We start from the raw sequence: 25,596 nt of genomic DNA, 5'->3' as shown, positions 1-25,596 counted from the left end.
GAGGATTTGTTAGAAACGGATTTGGTAGATTAATTTTTTTTAACCACCTCTCTTTCAAACAAGTGATCTGTTAATTTCGGTAACTCCAAAGGTCTGTTAGACTTGTTTATTTTAGGCATCATTTTTCTTCTCTTTTTAAAACAGGCAACAAACATCAGTTTTAATCCTTTCTGCCTTTTTCCATCTTTGTTTATTCAAGCTCTGTAGATCATTTCACCAAAGAGCCTGAATTCACATCTATAAATCAAGGAGTTTAGATGAGACTTCTGTTTCTTTCTTGCTCTGATACTTAATATGCTATACCTCAGTTGGAGGGATAGGGAGAGGGACTCTGAAAATGTGAAAATAATGTCACTATTCATATCCCAAATGAGTAGAAAATATTACCCAAAAGAAGGTAATAGTAAGTTAGAAAATAATCACAACAATAGAAAATAATCACAACAATATGTAGACCAATGCTTTTCAGCATTACGAAGCCAGGTTACTTTCTACTTCTGAGTAGTGTAAATGTGATTGTCAAGAATTGTTAAATTCTAATAATCACATTGCATTTTGGGACTATATATGTTGTTTATTTTTTCATCATGGCCTAATAAAATTTAGGATGATAAAGCCTTTTAAGAACTGCTAGTGGAGTTGCAGAAAGGTGTGGGAGACTCTTAATGACAGCATTCCCATGGTCACCAAAGGGAGATAACTCTAGCATTATCTGAGTTTAATTCTTGTTGGTTTTTTCCCCCATAACTTTTTTGATACTATAATGTTCATCCATTTTAAGTGAACAAATTCAGTGATTTTTACTAAGTTGTTAGAGTTATGCAATAATCACCAGTTTTAGAAGATTTCCATCACCTCAGTTAGATCCTCAATGCTCATTCACACTCACTCCCTGGTTCCACCCCCACCCAGTCAACCATGAATCTACTTTCCAGCTCTACAGATTTGCCTTTTCTAGTCATTTTACATAAGTGGTCTTTTTGTGTTGCTTCTTTCACTTAGCTTAATGTTATATTTTGTTTCTTTAATATATTCTTATTGATTTTTTTACAGAGAAAAAGGGAGAGGGATAGAGAGTAAGAAACATCAATGAGAGAGAGAAACATCCATCATCTGCCTCCTGCACATTCTTCACTGGATATGTGCCTGAAACCAAGGTACATGCCTTTGACTGGAATCGAACCTGTGACCTTTGAGTCCACAGGCTGATGCTCTATCCATTGAGCCAAACCAGTTTGGGCAGCTTAATGTTTTTTGAGGTTCATCCATGTTATGGCATATATCTATTTTTTAAAATTTTATAGCTGAGTGGTATTCCATTATCCTTTTTTATGTAGAGTATATTTAAGCAATTCAAACATTGTCATATATAGATCCCTAAACTATTGACCAATTAAAGACTTTGAGTTGAGAGAGGAATGTTCAGGATTAGGATAGAAGCATATATATTTGAACCTTTGGACAGTGTCCGTCTTTGTTTCCACGTATTATGTCTACAGTTTATTGAAGAAAACAAAACTGGTGGTATGCAGTTTAAATATCTTCCCATCCTATAACCATGTCCTTTTTTTTGTACTGAAACTAAGAATCTCTAATCAGAGGTATATACAGATATTCTGGTGAATGTGTGGGTCATGAATAAATGCTTATTTAAAAAGAATTACATGATTTTTATATACTATGTAAATAAAAATTATATTCATAAATATTTATATATTCCTGTTTAGGCAATCCTATCTAATAAAGGGAATATGCTAATTGACCCTCACACTGTCGCAAAGATGGTGGCACCCATAGCCAATAAGGAGGGAATATGCTAATTGACTGCCATGCCCTCAAAGATGGCAGCACCTAGTCCCCTCAGCTCTGCCAGGTGGCAGGCACATGACAATGCCAGACCCGCCCCCAGGTGGGCCTGGCCGCTCTGCGCGCCTGCCTCCGGAGTCTCCCAGTCTCCTCAGCCCCCCAGCCTCCCTGGGCCGGCCTGAGGCGCAGGCAAGCCTCGGATGTCAGCTGCTCAGGGCCAGCCGAGACTTGCACTGCTGGCAGTGGCAGCAGCAGAGGTGTGAAGGGGCGTCATCTTCCCCTGATTGCCAGGTCACCTCCCACCCTTGAGGGCTCCTGGATTGTGAGACAAGGGCAGGCTGGGCTGAGGAGACCCTCCCTCCAGTGCATGAATTTTCATGCACCGGGCCTCTAGTTTATATATAAATGAAGGATAAGTAAAGTATATACTCATAATTTTTCTATCCAAATCACTATTTGTAAAGATACTGCCTCCTCTTCCCTCCCCAAGTAGGGAATATTCCAGTCCTCAGCTCCAGGTCATTATGAAATAGGAACTTCTTGCCGAAGATCATGGGTTGAAGGAGGAGGCTGCTGTGCTTTCAGGTTTAGTTTTCCAGCTTATGCTGGCTGTTTGCACAGTAGTAGGGAATGATGAGAAAATGGCAGAAGCCAGGGCTTCTCTAAAATTTTCCCAAGGTTTTTAAGGTTATCCTAATGAAGAAACCATTCAAGAGACTTTGTGTGATCAACTTGTACACCTTATTTTTTTTTCCCCAGGAGGCTTGAACATAGCTTGATGTTTCTTTTTATTTTCTTATGTTCCCTCGAGGTATCTAATATTGACAGGTTCTTCCTTACGCTGTGCTCTTTGCCCAGCCTGACTCATAAGGCACAGAAGTCAGGAGAACCTAGTGTAGACAGGAGTGAGTCGTAGGGTCATCAATTGAAGAAAACACCATAGACATTTCTTGCAGTATCTCACTGTCATTCTGTACTTAGTTCTGGCTAGTAAGGTAGAAGGGGATCTATAAAATACCTGTTCTCTTCCGTTCTTACCGATGATTTGTTAATCAGAGAAAAACTTACGTTAAGTACTTATCATTTAATTCGGTATTGGGTGTCACTGTGTTTAAAACTATAGTTATAAAAGCTTAAGCTTCTAAATTCAGGAAGCAAAATACTTAAAATATGCTTGAAATACGGATAAAATAGATGTGTGGTTTGGGTAAGTGAATAAAATCTATCTGCTACTTAAAAAGAACTCAGAATCTTTACTTTAACTAACTTAAAACTGCTTTCTCAATTTCTAGCATGTATAGAAAATATGATTCAACTAGAATAAAGACTGAAGAAGAAGCTTTTTCAAGTAAGAGGTGCTTAGAGTGGTTCTATGAATATGCAGGTAGGTAATCACTTATATCATCTTAGACTGATCCTCCTGAAAGCATGGACTACTATAGAGGAGATTAGGAATTGTGTACTTTTCAAATTTGGGGTGTGTGTGTGTGTATGTGTGTGTGTGTCCGTCCCTGTTTAAGGGAGAGAACATCATTGAAACAAATCAAATGTCCTATTTATAGCCAGCTGCTAAGCCAAAGAATTCAGAACATTAGAAGCAAACTGAAAAGATGAAATGCACTTCGGAGAAGTACTTTGGATTGCTAGGAAACCTATTCAAATGCTGGTAATGGGTGATTATTTGGTTTACACATTGAAGTTAAAATAAGCTTTGCTGCTTTGAACCATTATGCAATGCAACAGAATTTCTTACATTAAGTGTCTCTATTTTGAAAGATCATTTGGCAGAAAATGTTTGTTTTGTCATTTAAATGTGTTAAATTCAGTCCCAGTTTTGCAACTTATTATAATTGCTTGGCTGGTGTAATACTGAAATCTAAGGTTTGGTTGTTTTTGTGGCTGTGTGTGGTGTAAAAGAAAGAAAGAAAAATTTTCAGACAAGTTTGAGCTGGAGGTTCTTTTTATCATTCCTATTTCGAACTTATTTCCTATCAACTTCACTCTCCCAGCATCCTTCAAAGCTACATTCCTGACATCAGTCCACATCGCCCAGCCCCACTTCACAAATCTCTGCTACCTACGGATAAAAGCACTAGTTCCCTGCCAGCCCTTTGTTTGGAGTGCTTTTCTCCATTTTCCCATCTGGCAAGATGCTCTATAACTATAAAGCCCCCTTATTAGCCTAATAGCTCCTGTACTTCTCCAGGACATTGTTCATCACTAGTTCTGATACCGTTTTACTGGGTATTAAAGTGAGGATTCCTCCCATGGCCTGACCTCCCCCCCGCCCCCCCCCCCTTTTTTTTTTCTGATAAGAGCCTTGCCTCTTTTGGCCACAGAGATTGTTCCAGGGGCTGACAGATAATTCAGGCCTGGCCAAGCAGACAAAATTTTCTGGGATTATCAGGAAGTGGGAGACGAATCTTTCTCTTCTAGTCTGGACTTGAAAGGATGTGATCCTGATTCCTATGGTTCATTGAAATTTCATGAGCTACCCCAATGTCTTTCTAGTGAATTCACCTTCATTACTTGAACTGGTTTCAGCTAGATTTTCTTTGCAGGGCATGGACACTAGGACAAAAACTTAATGTTAGACTTTATCTGTTTTCACATTTATGACATAAGGACAAGAATCTCTTGAAGACATTTTGTCTTCCTAGTAAAGTGTTTGAGCCCTGGGCTCAATGGATAGAGTGGCAGCCCACACACCAAAGAGTCTTGGGTTCGATTTCTAGTCAAGGGCACAACCTGACTTTGCAGATTTGATCCTGCCCTGGTTGGGGTGTGTTCAGGAGGCAACTAATCGATGTGTCTCTCTCACATCTCTCTCCTTCCTACTCTCTGTAAAAATCAATGAAAAAATACCCTCTGGTGAGGATTTTAAGAAAAGAAGGGCACGTTTCCAGGTGTTTGGTACATGAATGCTGAATGAATGGAGAATAGTTTTGACTATGAAGATCTTTTGCTTTCTTCTTGGCTCACAGTTGTTGTTATGAAATGTATTATAAACAGAATATTTTAAACATAAAAAGAACACTTAATCCCACCATCATAGCACAGCTATTTTGATTGTTGTGTGTGTCTTCCTTTACAAGTAAGCATAAATATTTCCATATGAACATACACACATAGACATTTCCATAGTATAAGCCCCACTTCTGTTTTCTTTAAAAAATTACTCTCTTATACTTAAAAAGAGATCGAGCAGGCTACAGTTTTCCTTCTTGTTTGCTTTTCTCTGGCCCAGAAAGATGACATTTGGGATAAAGCTTAAGCCACATTCTTTAGGTTCCCTGAGATCATGACTGGCTGGTTCCTGGTAGTCCATTCTAAAGGAGTTTGGGGGGGGGGGGGGGGGCGGGGGTTGGCTAGCTCTATTTTTACACCTGCCTCCCTCCTTTTCCTTCTTTTTCTGTATCTTATCAGTAGGGAAAATGGTTTGAAATTGGGAATAATTTAAAAGCTTCAAGTGGCATCTTTTTCCCTTTTAAAATCCCAACTACATGAGTAAAAACTATAGGTCAGTATTATTCAAGGATGACTTACTGGTTGTGCTGCAGAGTGAGTCTGTGGGAGGCCGTCTGTATGAGGAGGGCTTTCCCGCCTGTGGTGTGTGCACTCTCACTAGGAGCCACCAGCTGGTTCGGGCTGACTCCTGTGCTTTACTCTGGAGAGGAGTGGAGGGGCTGCGGGGGCCTTGGTATGCACTGGTTCACATGGATGGATCTTCCGTTCTTTCCTGAGATGTCCGTTTCATGCCTCACCTTGCTGATGCTGTCCATGGCGTCTGCAGCTTGAGCCCTGCTCTCAAGCTCCTGCCTGGCCAGTTAACCCCAGCACGTTCTAGGATGTGGACTAAATCACTTTAAAATGGGAGGGAAAGTGGGAGGACCACTTTTTTCTAGATTATTGTTAGTATGTCTGCCTTCGAAATATATCTCCAGTATCTGTCTCCTGGGCATTCCAAGGCTTATTTTAGATATAATGGTTTTTTAAACCATCTTCCTCAAACTCCACTTCCAACTCACTTTGTGTTAGTCAGTGGCATATTTGTTAGAATGCGATTGCTCAATTCTGCAAGGGAATTGATAATTCAGTATAAATATAACAATAATCCCAATGAACAATGTGATTACAGATAGATCTAAGTAAGTTCATGAGAAAGATTAATGAAATGAAAGAAGAAGTTCTTTTAGATAGCAGGATTATGAGTAGCTTTTTAATGTTAATTGACAAGCTATATTTTAGGTTTTTTTAGGATAAAATAATTACTTTTGGCAAGCCATGCCATTGCAAATCCTACTGTTGAAAACGTGTTGCTCTTTTAAAACACACAGTGCAAATGTATATAATTAATACAATAGTGGCATTGCATAAAATGTGGGAAAAGGAAGAGCATGGATAATTAACATTCCTGCACAGTGTACATCAGCAGACCTTTTTTGAGGGCTTGCCATGTGCCAGACTCGGGGGTGCAGTGAACAGAAGCACTGTGCTCATTTTCTAGTGCGGCAAAAGGACAAACTAAGAAGCATCATCTTTGTAATGAGTATTGACCGAGTGGGGGCAGTAACCAGGAAGGAGGGGACAAGAGGTGGACAGCAGCCTGGAGACTCCCAGGCCCTAGGGCACAGGCACGGGCTGGCCAGGCTCAAGAATAAGTTACAGCGAAAGAGCTTTTTATTAAATCAACAAAAATGGAAACCAAAGAGACTTAAAAAGAATTAAAAAGTAACTTTTTATTTTTAGCTCTTTGCAACCACCTTCAGTGAGTCCTATTGGCAAATAACAAAAAGGCATCTTTTCCTAAAAATAAAACCTCTTAGCAAAATAGGGACAGATGGCTATTTCCTTGTGAGAATAATTATTCTTTAACCTTACAGCCTAAGTATTTTTATAGTAGTAGAATTATGGACATACAAACATAGACATATTACATACAGTGTGTCTGCTAACAAGAACAAAGTAAATGCATAGATACTCTCACAGGAAGATTATCAGACCTACTTAACTAAAAAAGGAAGATGTAGAATTTATAGATATAGCATGAATCCAGGTGTATAGATAAATTTAAAACTGCATTTTATTGTGTATTTGCACATACATGAACATATAACAAAGGTCTGGGAGGATACACACCTAATTAACAAGGAAAGGGAGAAGGCAGGCTTTCTCTTTTACTGTATTTTACTTAGTCTTTCTCTATTTGAACATTTTACCGTGTGAACATATTAATGTGTTCTTGGTTTAACATGTACATGAATGTGTGCATTTAGGCTCTCAAACCTTAAAGCTTAGCAAGGTATCAAATGATAAAAATGCTCACTGGATTCACATTTGAGTCAAGAATGAGATGATAAATGTTATTTGCCATTGTTTTGTAAGTTACTACATAATGTTGTTATCGTAGATAAGAGAAAGAAAGAAGGGGCGTAAGTATTGCAAAGGAGGAGACAAAGATGATTATTTCTTGGAGGTGAAATTATTAAATTATTGTATACCTGGAAAGCCAAAGAGAATTGCCGGGACAAATTTAGAAACAGCAAATAAATATGTATGTAGAAACTTGGTTTGGGAAGGATTCTTAAAGGGATTCTTTAATAAATGGTTGTTTCTGGAGAGTACGGAGGGATGAGAGGGGAAACTTCATTTTTAAATATTTTAATTTTTTGCTTTCACTTTTAAATGAGATTTTTTGTCTTGTGTTTATATGTTAATATAGCAAAAAATAACTAAAATAAGTAAACTTTTATTTGATACAATAACTTTTCCTCTAATAATCAAATTAAGAAATTTGGGAATACATAGAAAAATATCTAAAATAAAAGAAAAATAATTATTAGAAAAAGGTCAGAGGGGGACAAGGCTCTGGAATTAGGGTGATCCTGAAGAGACTGCTGGGGTAATCTTAGTGAAAGGATAGAGCCTGAATAGGTCAGTGCAGGATGGGTCCAATTAAGACATATTTGGAAGGAAAGACTTGAATATTGATTGGCTGCAGAAAGTGTATAAGGGAAGGATCCAGCATGACTCCCAGGTTTCTATTTCTGGTGGTGCTACCAGCTGAGATAGAATACAGGAGGATAAGCATGCTTGGCCTGGAGAGCTGATGGGCTCAGTGAGGTGGTGGTAGAAAATGTGAAATGCAGGAGGAGGAGTTTGGGGCAGAAGATGAGTTTAGTTATGTTAGTTAAAGAGAAGATGATGTAGACAGCCCAAAAGTCAGGGGGAAAGTGTGGCTAGAAAGAGATCTTGGTAGTAGTACCTGAAACCTCAGGTAGGTTGAAATTTCCTAGGGAGAGAATATAGAATGGATTAGGAAATGTTTAAGAATGGAACTCTGCATATCATATTTAACAAGTTGGGAGAAGCAAAGGACCCAATCCATAAAGAAGCCAAGGAGGAGAGGTGGCAAAACCAGATGAGAGAGGACACTTCCAGAAGTGGTGGGAGGAGACAAGTTTTTGTGAAATGGTCAGGTATCACAGAAAAGTCCAGCAACATAAAGAAGGATTGTTACATCTATTACACTTGACAGTAGGGGGTTATTAGTGACTTTGCAGGTAACCTTTACATATAGATTATGTCTATCATATGTCCATAGGTTGAGGGACATGGCAATGATTTGACTTAAATGATTGTGCAGAGTAGAATCCTTTAAAGATATGTCAGAATATTTTTCAATTTATACTTGATGATTTCTTTCTTCAGAAAGGAGTTCTAGCCCTTAATTGTTATTTGATTTTAGTTTATTTGGATAGTAAATACTTAGACAATATAATACTATCACAGTAGTACTAGTGCACATGGTTAGATTTAATTTATATAAGATTGCATTTCCCCACAGGTACTGATGATGTTGTAGGTCCTGAAGGCATGGAGAAATTTTGTGAAGACATTGGTGTTGAACCAGAAAATGTAAGTCTAACTTATCAAGTCGAGTCAGTCAATTGATTATTTTTCTTAAGTCTTTTGTCCCTTGACAAATAAAGCAACAATAAAAAAGTAATGGTGTGTTGGTTTTTGTGAAGCAATCTAAAAAATAGATTTCAATTCTAATTTGATTTGTAAGTGAAATTTTTTGTTGGTATAGTGTACAGTTATTTCTCTCTCTCACGTTTAATTTCTTGTATCTAAAAGATACAGTAATAAGGTAGTTTAAGTAGATTTTTAAAAAGTGGTGTGGGCATGTGTACCTACAGTGACAGATCAGCTCGGGGACCGAGGCACAGCATGTGTCCCCTTGTCTCCCTCCGTAGTTGTCCCAGCCTAATGTAGTTTATCTAGGACTTTGAATAAGGGTTTGAATAGGTTGTAATTATCAAGAATTTTTCATAGGTCTTTCACTTCCATTTTAATTTACCTCAGAAAGTGATTGCTTTTTAGTGTAAAGGCCCTAAGTACTTCCCTTTAAAAGTTTAATTAGAATTTATTTTATATGCTTATTTTTGCCTAATTTTTATCACCATGTTATTGTTGAATATTTTTTCCTGTTCCCACATCTACTCTCTTATACTAAAATGAAAAATTGTGCTCATACAAATGGCCCGGATCATTAACTGTGCAGTTGAATATTAATTAGCCTCCAATTTTAGCAAATATGCCTTAGATTCTAAATGAATTTATGGCCTGAAAGTGATGTCAAGATCATCCCCTTCATTCAGACTATTTGCAGGATATCTGGTGCCCTTACATATATTGATATGTCATGCTCTTAAAGAAAACTAGGAATGGAGACTTCACACTTTTTTATTAAAACTTTTCTTTTTTTATCCTTACCATTTCTGTGCTTTTCTTCTCCACACCCGCTAATAACATTTTCAATTTTCTAAAGAGCCTTTGGAATGCTGTTAACTTTATTACATGGATTTTTGTCTTGTATTTTAAAATTTAATGTGATCGAGTTCAGGTCTCTAGATAAATTATTCAGCTTGGCATAAAGGTTTAGGGACAACTGGGTCAGTAGTATTTTGCCTGAACTGGTCCATAGACACTCATAGACATAGAAAGTAACATTCTCCGACTTGAAGAAGGACATGTCCTGATGAGAGTTGGGTTGAGGCGGGCAGCGTGTTTTTCGAACAGTCTGAGTGAGCTGGGCTGGAGAGGGGCTACAGAGATTCCACCAGAGGACATCAGTCCCTGCCTGATCGGAGCAATGGGCAGCAGGGCCAGCGGGGAGGAGGTGAGGAGACTGGGGTCAGGCTGCATGTGTTAGAGGGATTGTGTGAGCATTTATACTCAGAGGTGGAAAGGCCTGGTAGGGTGTGAGGGAGTGCTCATGTTGGTTCTAACTGAAAAAGGGGGTCCTCAGCTCTCCAAAGTTCCTCACCTCCAAGTACCAGTACTCAATAAGAGAGAGCTGTTCTATTATCACTCCTTTTGGGGCGGAAATGATCCTTTAGCTCTCTTTCTATAAAAATAGTCTTGAAATGTTGAATCATGTACATTGAAGATTGACAGACTGAATTTAGAATATTTTAAAGTACTTATCATTGTACTTCAATTCTAAGATGCTACTAATAGAAGTTATATAAGTTGTATCATCACTAAGAAAGAAAAAATTGCTAAATAAGCACAGACATGCCATTAATTGGGGATACATTACAATTTCAGAAATATTAACATTTAAAAAATGTTATTCCCTCAGTCTACACTATGGCAAAAATATTTTTTAAAACGCCATTTGCAACAATGAGTAAGCACCTTAAAGTACATAAAACTCTCACCTTGCCTGATATTTTATAGCTTATAGAGTTTAAGCAGGTTGTAAAATTCATGCCTACTTTCATTTACTAAGGTAACAGCAAGATCCTTTATTTAAGTAGTTAGCTTTCTTATTAGCTGTTAAAAGAAGAGGTCTGTTTTGTGTAAAGAAATCCCCATGGCGAACGTGTACTTAGGCAGTTTAGACACATGTCATGTGTACTGTCTGTGTTCTTGTGCCGTCACCATTTTAACATGTTTATGTGGAATTTAAAAAATCTTTCTAATAGAGGATTGGATATAGATACTGAGAACATACCAAATTTGAATTTAAAAATGTGGGTTAGTTCAAGAGAGGAGGAGAAAATCCTCTAATGTGTAAATATTTTAAAGAACATATAACTTTTTCTTTTGGGGGAAGTACTCCTAAATAGCCCATTGTTCTCTTAAGCTACTATTTTTAACCTATTTACCAATCATTTTGTGAGGATGTACATAATAATATGGAAGCATTGGCTTCCTAATCAGTCCTCATAATCTACTTAGTAATCTAGATTTTCAAAATCTAAAACACCTAGTGACTTTAAAAATTGATATGTACTGATTTAATTAATATTTGATGAAAGGAAATTTTAAACAGAAAAAGTACACTTAATCCTGCCATCGTAGTACAGCTGTTTGATATGTTTACTAGTATATGGTGCCCCCCAGAAAAGACTGGGCTCTGCTTCTCCTCCTGGGCTCCGCCAGGCATAGTGCTATTGATGTGGGCACTGGGCTACTCTAAAATAATTCCCCAGTCTGTGCAGTTGAATTTACAAACATGTATTTGTGATACAGCTCCACTGTCTGTGTCTCAGGTGTGTGTCCTAACACCCACCTTTTTATTTTTTCACTCTGTTCTGCACCTTGCTCTTTTCATTTAATAAATCTTAGAATTGTCCCCTATTTGTACCCATAGCTCTACTTTGTCGTAATGGGGCATAGTATTCCTTTATGTGGAATGTATTTAGCAAAGAAGCATGCAATAACTAGTCCCTTATTTATAAATGTTTGTTTACAATCTTCTGCTTCTACAATAGTACTTGTGGTCAGCATTATTGAATGTACACGTTAATGTGTATGTGCAGGTATATCTACAAGATAACTTTCCGTAGGTGGAATTGCCGAGTCAGTTACTGGTTTTAGTTTTGATAGGCACTGCAAAATTGCCCTCTGAGAAGGTAAGCTCTTTACACTTTCACCAGCATGCATCATAAGAGTTTGTGTTTCTCCAAACCCTTATCAGCAGACTGAATTGTCAAACTTCTAGATGTTTGCCAATCTATAACTCATTTTTGAAGTTACTCTGCTCATATTTCAGTGACTAAACTACCATGGACAGAAGCATTTAGTGAGATGTTAATGTATTTAATTGCTGAGGTCTGTTGTTCTGATTTGATTGGGCTTTCTTTCTTTTTTTTTTTAAACAGGTAGTTATGCTTGTCCTAGCTTGGAAATTGGATGCACAAAATATGGGTTATTTTACTCTACAGGAATGGTTAAAAGGAATGACTTCTCTACAGTAAGTCCTAAGACTGTACTGGGGGGTCGCTACTCTCCCAAGCTGCAGCCTCTTCCCTGAGATCTCAGGGAGCCTGGGTTGGGTGGCTGGATGAAGGCCACCTCATCTGGGCAGACTTCTACTGGGGCCATGGGTCATTTTTATGTGATGAGGAGGGCTTTATGGTTGAATTTTAGTAATTAAAGCACATGTGTCAAACACAAGGCCCGCGGGCCAAATCCAGCCCGCCAGGCCTTGCAGTGTGGCCCGCACCTCGCTGTCATCACTGCACTCCGCGTCAGTTTATGACATTGTCAGTTTATGACTGTTCAGTAAAACATTCGGCCCGCGATTTAGGCTGGATTTTAGATTTTGGCCCCTTCTCTGATTGAGTTCGACACCCCTAAATTAAAGTTTTTATGGGAGTATATTTTACTTATTTTTGTATTCTTCTAGAGCAGCTGTATCCAGTAGGAAATAGACTAGCCTTTTCTTGTATATGTGAATCAATATGTAATGAAAAATTTCCCAATAGCAACATTAGAAATGTGTTAAAAATTTCCCAATAGCAACATTAGAAATGTATTAAAATTAATTTTACCTGTTTCTTTTTAGAAACAGGTAAAATTAATTTTAATACATTTTATTTAACCCAAATTATTATTCTAGCATGTAATAAATAGTTTAAAAATCAATGAGCTATTTTACATTCTTTTTTTTTTTTTTTCATAGTAAATCTTCAAAATGTGATGTGTATTTTACATTTATGATATATCTCAATTCGCATTAGCTGCATTTCAAGTGCTCGGTAGCCATATGTGTCTAGTGGCTCCTGGATTAAACAGCCCAGGGGTAGAGCTTAAACAGCAAAGGCTTATTAGAATCTGGTTTATAGTTAGTGAGAAAAGTTGAGAAGAGTGTAACTTATAAGTGAAAATGTTTGATATCTTCTATTTTATATATTCTGGATTAGCTTAGGGCAAAATTGGAACTTCATTACTCTAGTGATTAAAAAGTAGTAATAATAAAGATTCTGTTATCTGATCCAGAATAAGAAAAAAATCAGTGGTTTTATGTGTTCCCTTTGTGCTTATGTGTATTTGTGTGTGGTGTGTCAGTGGATGTATGTGCGTGTGTGTTTGCTGAGAGTTTCATTCAAGAAAACAAATTGTTCTACGTTATACATTGAAGGACACAGTTGAGGTGGATGACTAAACATTTCAAATGGTTGAAAGATGCATAGCTGTGAGTACTTGGAATAACTTTTCCTTTTCACTTTAACTGGGAATAAGACTTCAAGTTTTAAGTAATTTTGGAATTTTTGTCAACTTTTAGTGTCATTGTCCATTTATTATTGATAATAATGCTTATTAGCATTGCACTTAAGTAGTTTATGAAGCCTTATCACTGTTTTCCCATGGCTACGGTGACAGATCAGACTTGAGCCTTTTGCACTTTACAAATAAGGAAACTGAGGCTCAGAGGGAATATGTGATTTGTGAAAGTAAGTGGCAGAGATGGGAAGAAAATCCAATACTTCTGATTCTGAAGTCATATTCTTCTTCTAACCACTGTTGGCAGATGACAAATATGTTTTAGGTAAAAGCCAAATTACCTTTTTACAAATCCACTTTCCTCTCAGAATATTCTAGTATTTTAGGGGTAAGTCTCTGAAATCTCTAAAATTGTATTGTTATGTTGGCAAACTGCTCCTTATGATTTTAAGCCTTCAACTCTTTCATTGTGTTCCTCACTGCCTTTCTTTGTGGCTTTCTGAATAGGGTACGTGATGGCTGCTCATTTGTCCTTTTTTATTTTTAAAAAATATATTTTTATTGATTTCAGAGAGCGAAGGAGAGGGAGAGATAGAAACATCAGTGATGACAGAGAATCATTGATCAGCTGCCCCCTGCACTGGGGTTTGAGCCCACAACCTGGGCATGTGCCCTGATTATGAATCGAACAGTGACCTCCTGGTTAATAGGTCGATGCTCAACCACTGAACCACTCCAGCCATGTTCATTTCTTTTAAGAGTATAATATCCTTTTTTTTTTTTTATAGCTTTAGATTCTTTTTACATTTGCCTTTACAAAAAAACGTTACACGATGCCAGGCCTTCCCATGTGTTTTGAAGGCCTCACCACCTGGGAAGTGAAATAGGCAGTTCCTGCAAGAGGCTTTCCTATAGGTTGGGGGTGGGGAGCACCTCACAGGCTTTTTGTTGAGGACTCTGCTTGGCGGCAGGTGGGTTCCTATAAAATGCAGGGCGTTGTGACAAGCCTGATGCTCTCAGGGTGCTGAGGAATCTGCTTCCTTTTTGTGATATGAAACTCTTATAGACTGTTTTTTTTCATCAATGAAGTTAAGATAATTACTCAGAATAATCTGTAAGTAGTTAAAAAATAGACCAACTTCATGTTTTAAGAAGCCCTCTCCCTCCTCCATCCAGCCTCCGTAGACATATTATTTGTTCAGCAAATATTTGAATGACAGTGATGTGCCAAGCACAGTATTCTAGGTTCTGGGGAAACAAAACCCATGAACAAGACAAAGCCCTTTCAGGGTTGGGGCTTAAAAGCAATGTTCAGACAAAAGTAATAACGTTATTTCTCTTTATGCTACTTGAATTAACTTAAATAAGTTCTGTATTTGTAAGGTGTGTGCACTCAGTAAATGAAAAAACTCAAGCCAAAAAAACAAACAAAAAAAACTCAAGCCAGTCATTCATATGCTCTAAATGGAAACTTTTGCACTGAAACTGGATTTAAAGTGTGTATATGATAAAATATGTAGTCACTAGTGTCTATATACTAGTATATATTTGATATTAATGTGTTTGTTTTTTTTTTTTTTAAATTGTTGCTGTATAGTGAAAGTGTATTAGAAATAACCCATGGGTTTTGGAATCAGATAGTTTTGAATCAGTTCAGCCACTTCCTGGGTGTCTCTGGTAGCATTTCCAAAACCAGGAAGATAAAGGGAAGAAATATGGCATATACTTGGGCACTAAGAAACTAGCCTTGTCTCCTCTCCTTGATACTGTTTAGACAGAGTTGTGGGTGTGGCCTCTCTGGTTGGGAAGAAATGACAGCAGCTCATAGAGAATGTCTGTCCTCAGGCTCCCTAGGCCATTCTCAGTCAGGGAAGGCTACTGCTGATGAATTAAGCTTTATAGCACCAATTTTCAACCAGTGTACCACAAGAATTTTGAAATTCTTGGAATATCTGATGATTTAGTCAGAGGCACTGACCTCTTTTCCCTTTGATTATCAGATTTAAAAATGACAACAACCAATACAACAATAGCTCCCCATTGTGAATGAATCAAAATTATACCTAATTTTTTTGTCAGATTGGGGGGGGAAATAATTTTTGGCATGCCACAGAATTTTAGTCATTAGTTTACATGTGCCGTGAGATGCAAAAGGTTGAAAATTGCTGTTTTGTAGGGATGTTTAAGCTAAAAAAAAAATGAAGTGTGGTAGAGTGGTAGCTAACTACATAGTACTGATGGTGGGTTGGGAAAATACCTTTGGATTGACTGAGTAAAGGGGTGAAGGCCTTTTCCATGCAATGGGGGAGAACTTCTTTTTGATTTTAAAACTTTTGAGGATTATTATCTTGATTTATGTTTATTCCAAATGTGTTTGTGGCAGTGAACATCAAAAAATGATCCCACTGTATGAGCATGTTTTGTTTGGTAGTAGTGTGGCACTGTCACTCTGCAACATCTGTGTTTTCTTATACGTGGTACACAGAAAAGCGGGGGGAAAGGATTGAAGAATAGCTGCGTCCTGAAAAATCTCTGCTGGTTGCTTACTTTCCAAGCCTGTTTCTTCGGGCCCTTTGTAAGAGCTGACACCTCTGCTGATCTTGTTGAGTGGCCACTAGATGGCAACCTCTGGTTCAGACCTGGCGACTCAGTGGCCTGTTTCCCAAGCGGTTGGTCCAGCAGGGGTCTTCAAACTACGGCCCGCAGGCCACATGCGGCCCGCAGAGGAGTCTGATCCGGCCCGCCAGGTTTTTTGGGCAGTGAGCGCAGCCAAGGTGTTACAGTAGGAATTAGTAGTTCATATAGTCCGGCCCTCCAGCTCTCTGAGGGACCGTGATCTGGCCCCCACTTTAAAAAGTTTGAGGACCCCTGGTCCAGAGGGTCTGCCTCACAAAGTCCTTTTTTAAAGCAGATTAAATTCTTTGTTGACAGCATCATCTCTAACCCAGGTAGCTATCCTTTATAGTATCTTATCTAGTAAAAGAGTAATATGCAAATTGACCATCACACCAAGACACAAGATGGCCACCCCATGTGGTCAAAGATGGCTGTCCCCATGTGGACACAAGATGGCCACCACAAGATGGCCCACAGGGGAGGGCAGTTGTGGAAAGTTAGGGGTGACCAGGCCAGCAGAGGAGGACAGTTGGGGCAGACCAGGCCTGCAGGGGAGGGCAGTTGGGGGGGGACCTAGACCTACAGGGGAAGGCAGTTGGGGGGACCCAGGCCTGCAGGAGAGGGCAGTTGTTGGGACCCAGGCCAGCATTGGAGGGCAATTGGGGGGTCCAGGCCTGTGGGGGAAGGCAGTTGGGAGCCAACAGTCCTGGATTGTGAGAGGTATATTCAACCACCCAGTGGGATTGTGCCTAAACAGGCGGTTGGACATCCCTCAAGCGGTCCCAGATTGGAGAGGGTGCAGGCTGGGCTGAAAGGCCCCCCCCTCCCCCCCCCCCCCCTGCCATGCACGAATTTCGTGCACTGGGACTCTAATAGATATATAAAATTGAAATGTTAGTTTGGGTATTTTGTACTGTACACTCCAGACAAGCTCTCTGGTCTTTGAAACATAGGGACATCTTTTGCCAGAGTGCTGGACTCACTCCCAGGCATGCTGCAGTACTTGGCATTTTACCTTGCAGCTCTACCCAAAGACTCGGAGCTTCTTTATTTCCTTTTAACTGTGTAGCAGTTGTCTAAACGAGTGCTTCCTGTCCTTGAATCTGTTGAAACAAACAGCTGCTCCTCTTCTCATTGAGCAGGACTGAACTAAATCACTGATCAAAATCTGGCCACTTTCCTGTGGCTTTGATACTTAACTTTCCTTTCCAGTGAAGAGCAGGGACCTTGACCTTATATGTTTTGGAGTTAGCATTGACCCATCCCATGTTATCGATATTATTTATTTATATACATGGTAATAAATAAAACCACACTACTGTGGAGTGTCCAATGCAAAGTGAGCTCTGCTTCCACTTACTGCTTTCTTGTGTATCCTCTCTTTTTACCCTCTATTGTCCCTCAGTTGGGTTCTGGTCCTCCATCTCACATTAGGCTATCAGTTCTCCCCCTTCCTTCCAGAGTGAGCTTTTCAAAATGCAAGCCTGATCCTGGTCTCTCCCATGGTAGGAGGTGGCTTCCATAGGTTCAGGGACTCGATGAAAACAACATGTGGGCCCAGACACACTTTAGGTCTGATCCCATCTCCCTTCCTGCCTCATCTTGTACCACTTCCCCTCTTACTCTACCCAGTCTACTTACAGTGGTTTTCTTTTCGTCTTTGGACTTTCTACACTCCCTTCTACCCTAGGAAGAAGGCTGTTTGCACATGCTGTTCCTTTTATCTGGAAAGCCATTCTCTCCAAAAACATTAAGTTTCTTCTTTCAGCTCTCAATTTACATGTTAGTTCCTTAAAGAAGCCATTTCTGACTTCTAAAATAGTCTGATATAGATATATAATTTCTTAGTTTTCAAACATTAGCAAGAAACAAAGAACATTCTGTTTTTGTTGTAGACTCATAAATGAAATATTTACTCATTTTTGGCTTTTAGATGTTTTATATTTAGCTTTCATGAATGTATTGTTAAAAATAGATCAGTGTGTTCTATTATGAACTATATTTTCATTTATAAAGTATTCACAATATTTATCTTGATCATACTTGTCATACGTATGCTCTATACTTAGTAGTAGGTAAAAGCTCTACAGAGAAACAGGAAAAGCTTGAATATTGCCAGTGAAAATAGGGACTCTGGTTCTCATTTTTTAAGGGCTAGATGTTATAAACAGAAAAGTAGTTTGTAAAAATAACCAATTAGTGTACTTCCTTAGAAAAAAATAAACAGTGTGTCACTTCCCTGTAAAAATAGGTTATCGCCACCAGGTCTTTCTAGAGAAATAGCTGATTTCAAGTCTAAGGTAGGAAAAGTACAAAGTGAGCGGAATATCTTGTGCCAGAAAATGAGGATGTGCTGAAAGACTGATTGGGAGCATGTCAGAAGGACACTGGAGCCAGCTTGAAGGGGCCATAGCCCAAATGAGAACAGTTTGTTCATCAAAAAGGATAAAGACACTAGTAGCTTATAATACTGAATAAAAAGCAAAAATCCTTAACACCCCTCCCCCCCCCCAAAAAAAAAAAAATAAGAAAAGTGTTAAGTAGAGCTCTTCTTTTGAGAAGAATTTCAGCCATAAATATAAAAGCATGATAGAGTTGGAAAAATCACTGATTTGGACCTTCAAATGTAGAATCAATTCAGCCAGCTATCATCAATGGATGGCAAAACCACCAAGTGAAGGTTTTTGAGAAACTAGATTCAGAGCCTTTAGATATCCCACAAGCTGTGTACTATTTCAGAGGGAAAAGGATCTTTACATGGGGAATCTGGTGGACACCAACTTATCCAAACGAATCAGCTCAGTGTCACCAGTGATGGGACAAGTGATGTGTCAGCCTCCTCCTGGGCTACACCAGGAAGGACATCATGTGTAAGGTTCTTATCATACATGCTTGACCTAAATATAACTAGAGGGAAATTATCTGACAAATTGAGATTCTGTAAAACAACTAGTCTGATCTCTTAAAAAAATGACATTTTCAAGAAAGACAGCAAAAAGGCAGGACACCCTTCCACAGATTAAGGAGATACGACAAATAAAAGCAATGCATCAGTCTCAATTGGATCCTGGATTGAAAGAAAGCTGCAGCTATAAAGAAAATTGGGGGAACAATTGGGAAATTGACAATGTGGGTTGTATATTAGCTAAGAAAGTCAACATTTATAGGATGTTAAGTGTGCTGATGGTATTTAAGTGTTTAGGGTGTCATTTTGTTGACAATTTGCTTTCAAATGGGTCAGAAAAAAGTGTGTCTGTGAGAGAGGGCACAAGTGTGAGTGTTTATTGTGAACCAGGGGGATGGGTATATGGATGCTTATTAACGGTTCTTTTCATCTTTCCTGTCCAGTTGAAAATTTTAAAAATAAAAAGTGTAGAAAAAATAGGTCATTGTGGATGTGTTCCAACTCCGGAGTTTTTATTTGGTCTTTTGGTATTGTGTTTTTATATCACTGCCCCAATTAAGAAAAAACTCAGGTTATAATTTGCCTTTATTCTATTTTCTAGATGTGATACAACAGAAAAACTCAGAAATACTTTGGATTACTTAAGATCATTATTAAATGATTCTACAAACTTTAAACTTATTTACAGATACGCATTTGACTTTGCACGGGTGAGTTCTCTGGAGCCTTTCCAGATGTTTCCCTCTCCCCCCGCCCCCTTCTGATTGCCTTTTGAGGATTGTTTTACATACTACAGCTGAGAAGTTAAGTATATTACTCCCAGGATGCTAGTTACAATTTCTTTCTAAATGTACACTTTCTAAACTAACTGATTCTGAGCACAAATATAGTATGTTGGCACAAAGCTGTAATGGCAGACTTTTAATGGCTCTTTCAATTGTCTTAGACGTAATTTGTAAGTGGGCATGTAATAGATAACAAACACTGTTCTAAGTATCTCTTAAATAATCTTGGAAAAGCTCTTGTCATGAAACAACAAACCCTCACCGATTGAGTTTATTGGAATGAGCTAATTAGACCTAATCTATTTTTACTTTGGGTGTTATATTGTTTTAGAAATCACTTGACTTTAAAAAAAAATTCAAACCCAACCTATTATTCAAACGTAATTTCTAATCATTTTGAAAAAGTGATCATATTGTTACATAGTCTATCAGGTTCAAGTATGTGACAGTGGTTCTATTGGTATGAAATAAGGTTTTATTTTCCAGCCTGATAACCATAGAGAGAATTCTGGGTCACTAGTTAGCATTGTGTTTATTCACACACAATCCACAGCTCATTCATCTGTACTTAAGGATGGTGTTTTCTGTTATGTTTGTGTGTTCAGTGGATTCAGGTGACTAGGCTTTCTTGATTGATTACTTTTTTGTTTTTTTATTTTTGGTAAATTCTCACCTGAGGATATTTTTCCCATTGATTTTTTTTTAGAGAGAGTAGAAGGGGGAAGAAAATAAGAGAGAGAAACATTGACGAGAGAGAGATACACATTGATTGGTTGTCTCTCACAGGCACCCCAACTGGGGCCAGGGATTGAACCTGTAATCCAGGTACGTGCCCTTGACTAGGAATCAAACCCCCACCTTTGCATGTAGAGGCCTATGCTCTAACCACTGAGCACATGGGCCAGAGCTGATTAAATTTTTAAATGAATTTTTTATTAAAGCAGAAAACTGAGTTTAAAAAATGATCCACCACCACCACCATGCTGATTTTTTTCACATTTTACCTGCTTTGACGTTGCAAATTCAACACCAAAGAATTTGGTGGCGAATTCTGGTGCATCTACAATACTTTAGTAGTTTCCTGTGGTGTCTTGTGAATTTTTGCCTTATTGCAACCTTCAAATAAAATGACAATATGCGTAAAAATTCTTGTTAGAAATTATATGGTAAAATTCAGCTATAATGTTTTACTGAATAACATTTAAATAGAAGTGGTTTGCTACCAGATGCTTTTAGAGAAGATGCATAGTTTCTAGGATTAAATATTTTGTTTTACATGAGATTTTATTTTCCTTCCATAGTCAGCTATTTCTTATTGTATAGGTCAAAACTTGTTTAGAAGCATTACAACTAGAAAATAGGGCTTATTTTCTAACTTCCCTGTTTGGAGGTCAGTTTTCCCCACATGTCCACCGCTTTAGACCCAGGTTTCATTTTATTCCTCCCTGGCTTCCCATCCCATCCCCAGTCAGGCTCCGGGCCCATCAGCTCCTTTGGTTGCCTCTTCCTTGGTTCTTCTCCCACAGCCTCACTGGTTGGGGCCCTTGTGACTGACTCCTTGCCTGCACTGCTACGCTAGCCTTATTTCACATTCTTCTCATCTGGCATTCACATCAGGAGGCTGTCATTCCCATCCTTCAGACCAGGGTTTCTTGGCCACCCTCCAGCTCACAGAAGCCTTCAGTACCTTTCCTCTGCCTTTGTGCTGCCATGGTGTGGTGCAGTTGCTCCCACAGCACTCTGAGCGACAGACAGGGAATCTCTCAGTCTGCTTCACAGAGGAGGAAAGTGGGCTTCAGAGAATGGAGAAATGGGACCTTGGCCCCATTATTAATCAACAGTAGACATAGGGTCTGGTTTCAAGTCCAGTCTGCAGGTCATTCCAGGCCCTTAATAGTCCAGTCCCAAGCCTCCTCTCTTGGGCGATGCCTGTGTAGTGAAGTTGAATTAGCTGCTGGTTCACTGAACCTGCCACCTGCCTTTTTGACCTTTCTGCTTTCTGTTTTTTGTCCCACTACACCTCTGGCTAAAGCCCTATTTGTACTCACTCAACCCTCGGTATTGTGAGGCTTCTAAGCCCAAGCCACATGCTTCCACTTTCACACAGCCTTCCTTGCCTGCTTCTCCTTGTACTGGAGGGATCCTGCATTCACTTAGGTGGCATTTCTAGCTCCTCTATCTCACTTGGCTTTGGAGTTTAGGTAAAGGCCTTAATTTTAATTTTAAAATTAAGGGATCATCCCCAGTAACAGCCAGCAGAATTCTTTGCTTTTAAGGAGAGGATCAGTAAATATCAGTGAATTAGGCTGCTTTACATAATGATGAATAACAGCCACTATTCAGCTAAATTACGCTATAAGATAAATTTGTTACTGAACCCCTTTTTTGATTTGTTTTGTTTAGCTCTATCTCGCATGTTTGGAGAGACTGTATTTTCATTTGCATTCAATTCAAAATAGTTTCCCCTGTGATTTTTTTTTTTTTTTAATTTACTCTGGTAATTTCAAAGCATGTTGTTTATGTTCTTTTCCAAGTTTTTAGGATTTTTCCAAATAATCTTTTTTTATTATTGATATCTAGTTTAATTCCATTGTGGCAAGAAAGCAAGCCCTGTACAATTTAAGCCCACTTAAGTGTGTGGAGGCTTGATTTACAGTCCAGAATGTGGTCTGCTGTGATGAATGTTTAATGAGGACCAGAAAAGAAGGAACAGTCTCTGCTGCCCGGCGCAGCATGTCATAGACATCAGTTAGGTCAAGTTGGTGGATTGTGTTGCGCAGTCTTCATTATCCTTATCGATTTCTGCCTACTCCTTCTATCAGTTACTGAGAGAGGAATGCTGAACTCTCCAACTATAATATTTCTCCTGTCACTGCTACCATTATTTTTTGTTTCATGTATTTTGAAGCTCAGATATTAGGTAAAGATACACTTAGTATTATTGTGTCTTCAGGTAGAGATACACTTAGTATTATTGTGTCTTGAAGAATTGGCCCATTATGAAATGTCTGTCTATCTCTGGTAATATGTTCCGAAGTCGATAGCCACTCCAGTTTTCTTTTGTTTAAGCTTGCAAGATATGTCTTTTTTCATCATTTTACTTTTAACTTATTTGTGTCTTTATATTTAAAGCGGATTTCTTATAGATAGCATCTCGGGATGCTTACACCATTTACATTTAATGTGATTTATGGTATGGTTACGTTTATATCTCATATCTTGCTATTTTTCCCCTCATACACACATTTGTCCCATATGGTTTTTGTTTCTTTTTTCCTCTTTTCATGATTTCTTTTGGGTTGAGTTTTATTTTATTTTTTTATGATTTTCTTTTATTTCCACTATTGCCTTGTTAGCTATATATCTCTCTGTTTCATTTTTCTTGTGGCTGCTATAGGCCTTACAGTATGGATCTTTAAATTTTCAGAAGTTTTCTGCAAATAATAATTTACCGCGTTATGCATAATGCAAGAACCTTTGCAGCAGTATGCTTTTATTTTGCTCTCCTATGCTTTTTGCTGTTATTGTCATACATTTTACTTATACCTATACTGTAAATCTGACAATATATTATATTAGTCTATTCAGGCTGTCCTAACAAATACCAGGGAATGAGTAGTTTATGAACAACAGAAATTTATTTCTCACAGTTCTTGGAGACTGGGAAGTCTAAGACAAAGGCACCGACTGGTCAGACAGGTTAGATGTCTGGTGAGAGCCAGCTCACTGTAACCTTACAATATCCCAAGGGAGGAGGCGTCTCTCCTGGGTCTCTGTTATAAGAGCACTCATCACATTCATGAGGGCAGAGCCTACTTGGCTCCCAAGGCCCCACCTCCTAATACCATCACTCGGGGGTTAGGATTTTAACATGAATTTCTTTTTTTTTTCTTTTTTTAATATATTTTTATTGATTTCAGAGAGGGAGGGGGAGGTATAGAGAGAGATAGAAAACATCAATGATGAGAGAGAATCATTGATTGGCTGCCTCTTGCACGGCCCCATACTGGGGATCAAGCCTGCAACCTGAGCATGTGTAATTGACCGGAATCAAACTTGGGACCCTTCAGTCCGCAGGCCAAAGCTCTATCCACTGAGCCAAACCAGCTAGGGCTCAACATGAATTTCTTATAGATACCATATAATTGTGTCTGTCTGACAATATCTGTCTTGAGATGCTTAAACCATTTACATTTAATGTAATTTATGGTATGGTTAAGTTTATATATTCTATCTTGTTATCTGCCACCCCCTCACCCCCATTTGTCCCAAACATTTAGACCATAAGTATCATTTTGGTAAAAAAGTCTTTTATATTTACCCAAATATATTTCATTTCTGTGCTCTCCGTTTCTTTTATATAGATACAGATTTCTATCTGATATCATGTGCCTTCTGCCCCCAAATTTTTCTTTAACATTTCTCATAGTACAGATCTTTTGATGATGAATTCTCTAAGTTTTTATATTGCCTTCAATTTAGAAAAGTACTTCTCTGGGTTAAAGATTCTTTTAGTACCTTAATGATATTGCTCTATTGTCTTCTGTCTTGGGTAGCTTCTGATGATAAGCCTTAGTGTTGTTCATTATTCCTTTGAACAGGACGTCTTGTTTTCTGACTGCTTTTATTCTCTTCACTGCTTTTCCCAAGCTGATTACCGTGTGCACTGGCATAATTTTCTTTATGTTTATTCTGATTAGGGCTTGTTGAAGTTTTTTGATTTGTGGGCTTATAGTTTGTATTAAATTGGGAAATTTTTCAGCTGTATTTTTTTCTTTTCTATTTAAAAAATATATATTTTTATTGATTTCAGAGAGGAAGGGAGGAGAGAGAGAAACATCAATGATGAGAAAATCATTGTTTGGCTTTTTCTTGCCACACCCTCTACTGGGGATCCAGCCCACAGCCCGGGCATGTGCTCTGGACCGGAATCGAACCTGGGACTCTTCAGTCCACTGACCAGGGCCAGTTATTTCTTTTAATATATTTTCTGTTCTTTCTCTGTTCTAGTTATGCCTATGTTAGATGCTTGATATTGTCCCATAGGCCTTTGATGCCATGTTCAGTTTTTTTCAGGTTTTTCTCCCTTTTTGTTTCTTTAGTAGTTTTGATTACAATGTTTTCTAATATTTTTAAAAAAGCTTTACTTGTCTTCTAATATTAATATTTTCTTCTTTAATCTGCTGTTAATCTTAACCAGAATATTTTTCATTTCAGATAACTTATTTTTCATTTCCAGAAGTTCCATTTGGGTCTCATTTTATATGTTCCATTTCTCTCTTCATCATGATAATATTTCATTCCTCCTGGAACATCCAGAACATATTTATTACAAGTGTATTAACAACTTTGTCTTCAGGTTCCATCATCCCTGCCATTTCTGGATCTCTATCTATTGATTAATTTTTATCTTGGCCATGAGTCATATTTTGTAGCTTCTTTGCATTCCTATTTTGATTGAATGTTGGATCTGATAAATGATTTGTCTTTTTTCATTCTTTTAAATAGCGTTGGATTTAACTCTTTTCTGGTATATAGCTAAGTTACACGGAATCTGTTTCTTTGAAAGGTCTGGTTAAGGAAGATTGAGCCCCACTCGGAAAGCAGTTCCCTTTTGAGGATTCTGCTGCTCAAGGCCCTGAGATTAGGAGATCTTCCCACTCTGGCTCTGGAAATACAACTGTCCGAAATAGAACTGTCCGCAGCCCTGGGTGAGCTCTGGTAGTTCTGCTCACTCTTTGCAGTGGTCTTTCCCCAGGCTCAGATTGGGGAGACACTGCAGAGCTGCGGATTTCTCTCTGTGCCGCTCCCACTTGGCTGGTATTTTGACCCAGAGATTGTAGCCACCTTCACCCTCAGACTCTGTATTTTCCAACTCAGCAAGGTTGCTGGGCTAGGTTTGGGTTCCCCCTTCATGTGCTTTGGACTCGAGACCAGCTCCACGCAGTAAGCTGGTATCAC

The 25,596-nt window shown here is 38.5% G+C and overlaps 1 protein-coding gene across 1 annotated transcript in view; it reads left to right on the top strand.

Annotated features, from left to right (window-relative positions):
• Positions 1–25,596, top strand: part of DCUN1D4 (defective in cullin neddylation 1 domain containing 4) — a gene marked incomplete at its 5' end in the record, with an annotated part of 70,490 nt that overhangs the window by 31,524 nt on the left and 13,370 nt on the right. The window contains 4 exon segments of the mRNA XM_084900109.1: positions 3,099–3,190; positions 8,654–8,724; positions 11,985–12,076; positions 19,452–19,560. Of these exon segments, the coding sequence (XP_084756235.1) occupies positions 3,099–3,190; positions 8,654–8,724; positions 11,985–12,076; positions 19,452–19,560 (364 nt within the window).

Source organism: Pipistrellus hanaki (genome assembly GCF_964339955.1).
Source record: "Pipistrellus hanaki genome assembly, chromosome: 1".
NCBI classification, from domain to species: Eukaryota; Metazoa; Chordata; class Mammalia; order Chiroptera; family Vespertilionidae; genus Pipistrellus; species Pipistrellus hanaki.
This window is presented reverse-complemented; position numbering and strand designations above follow the sequence as displayed.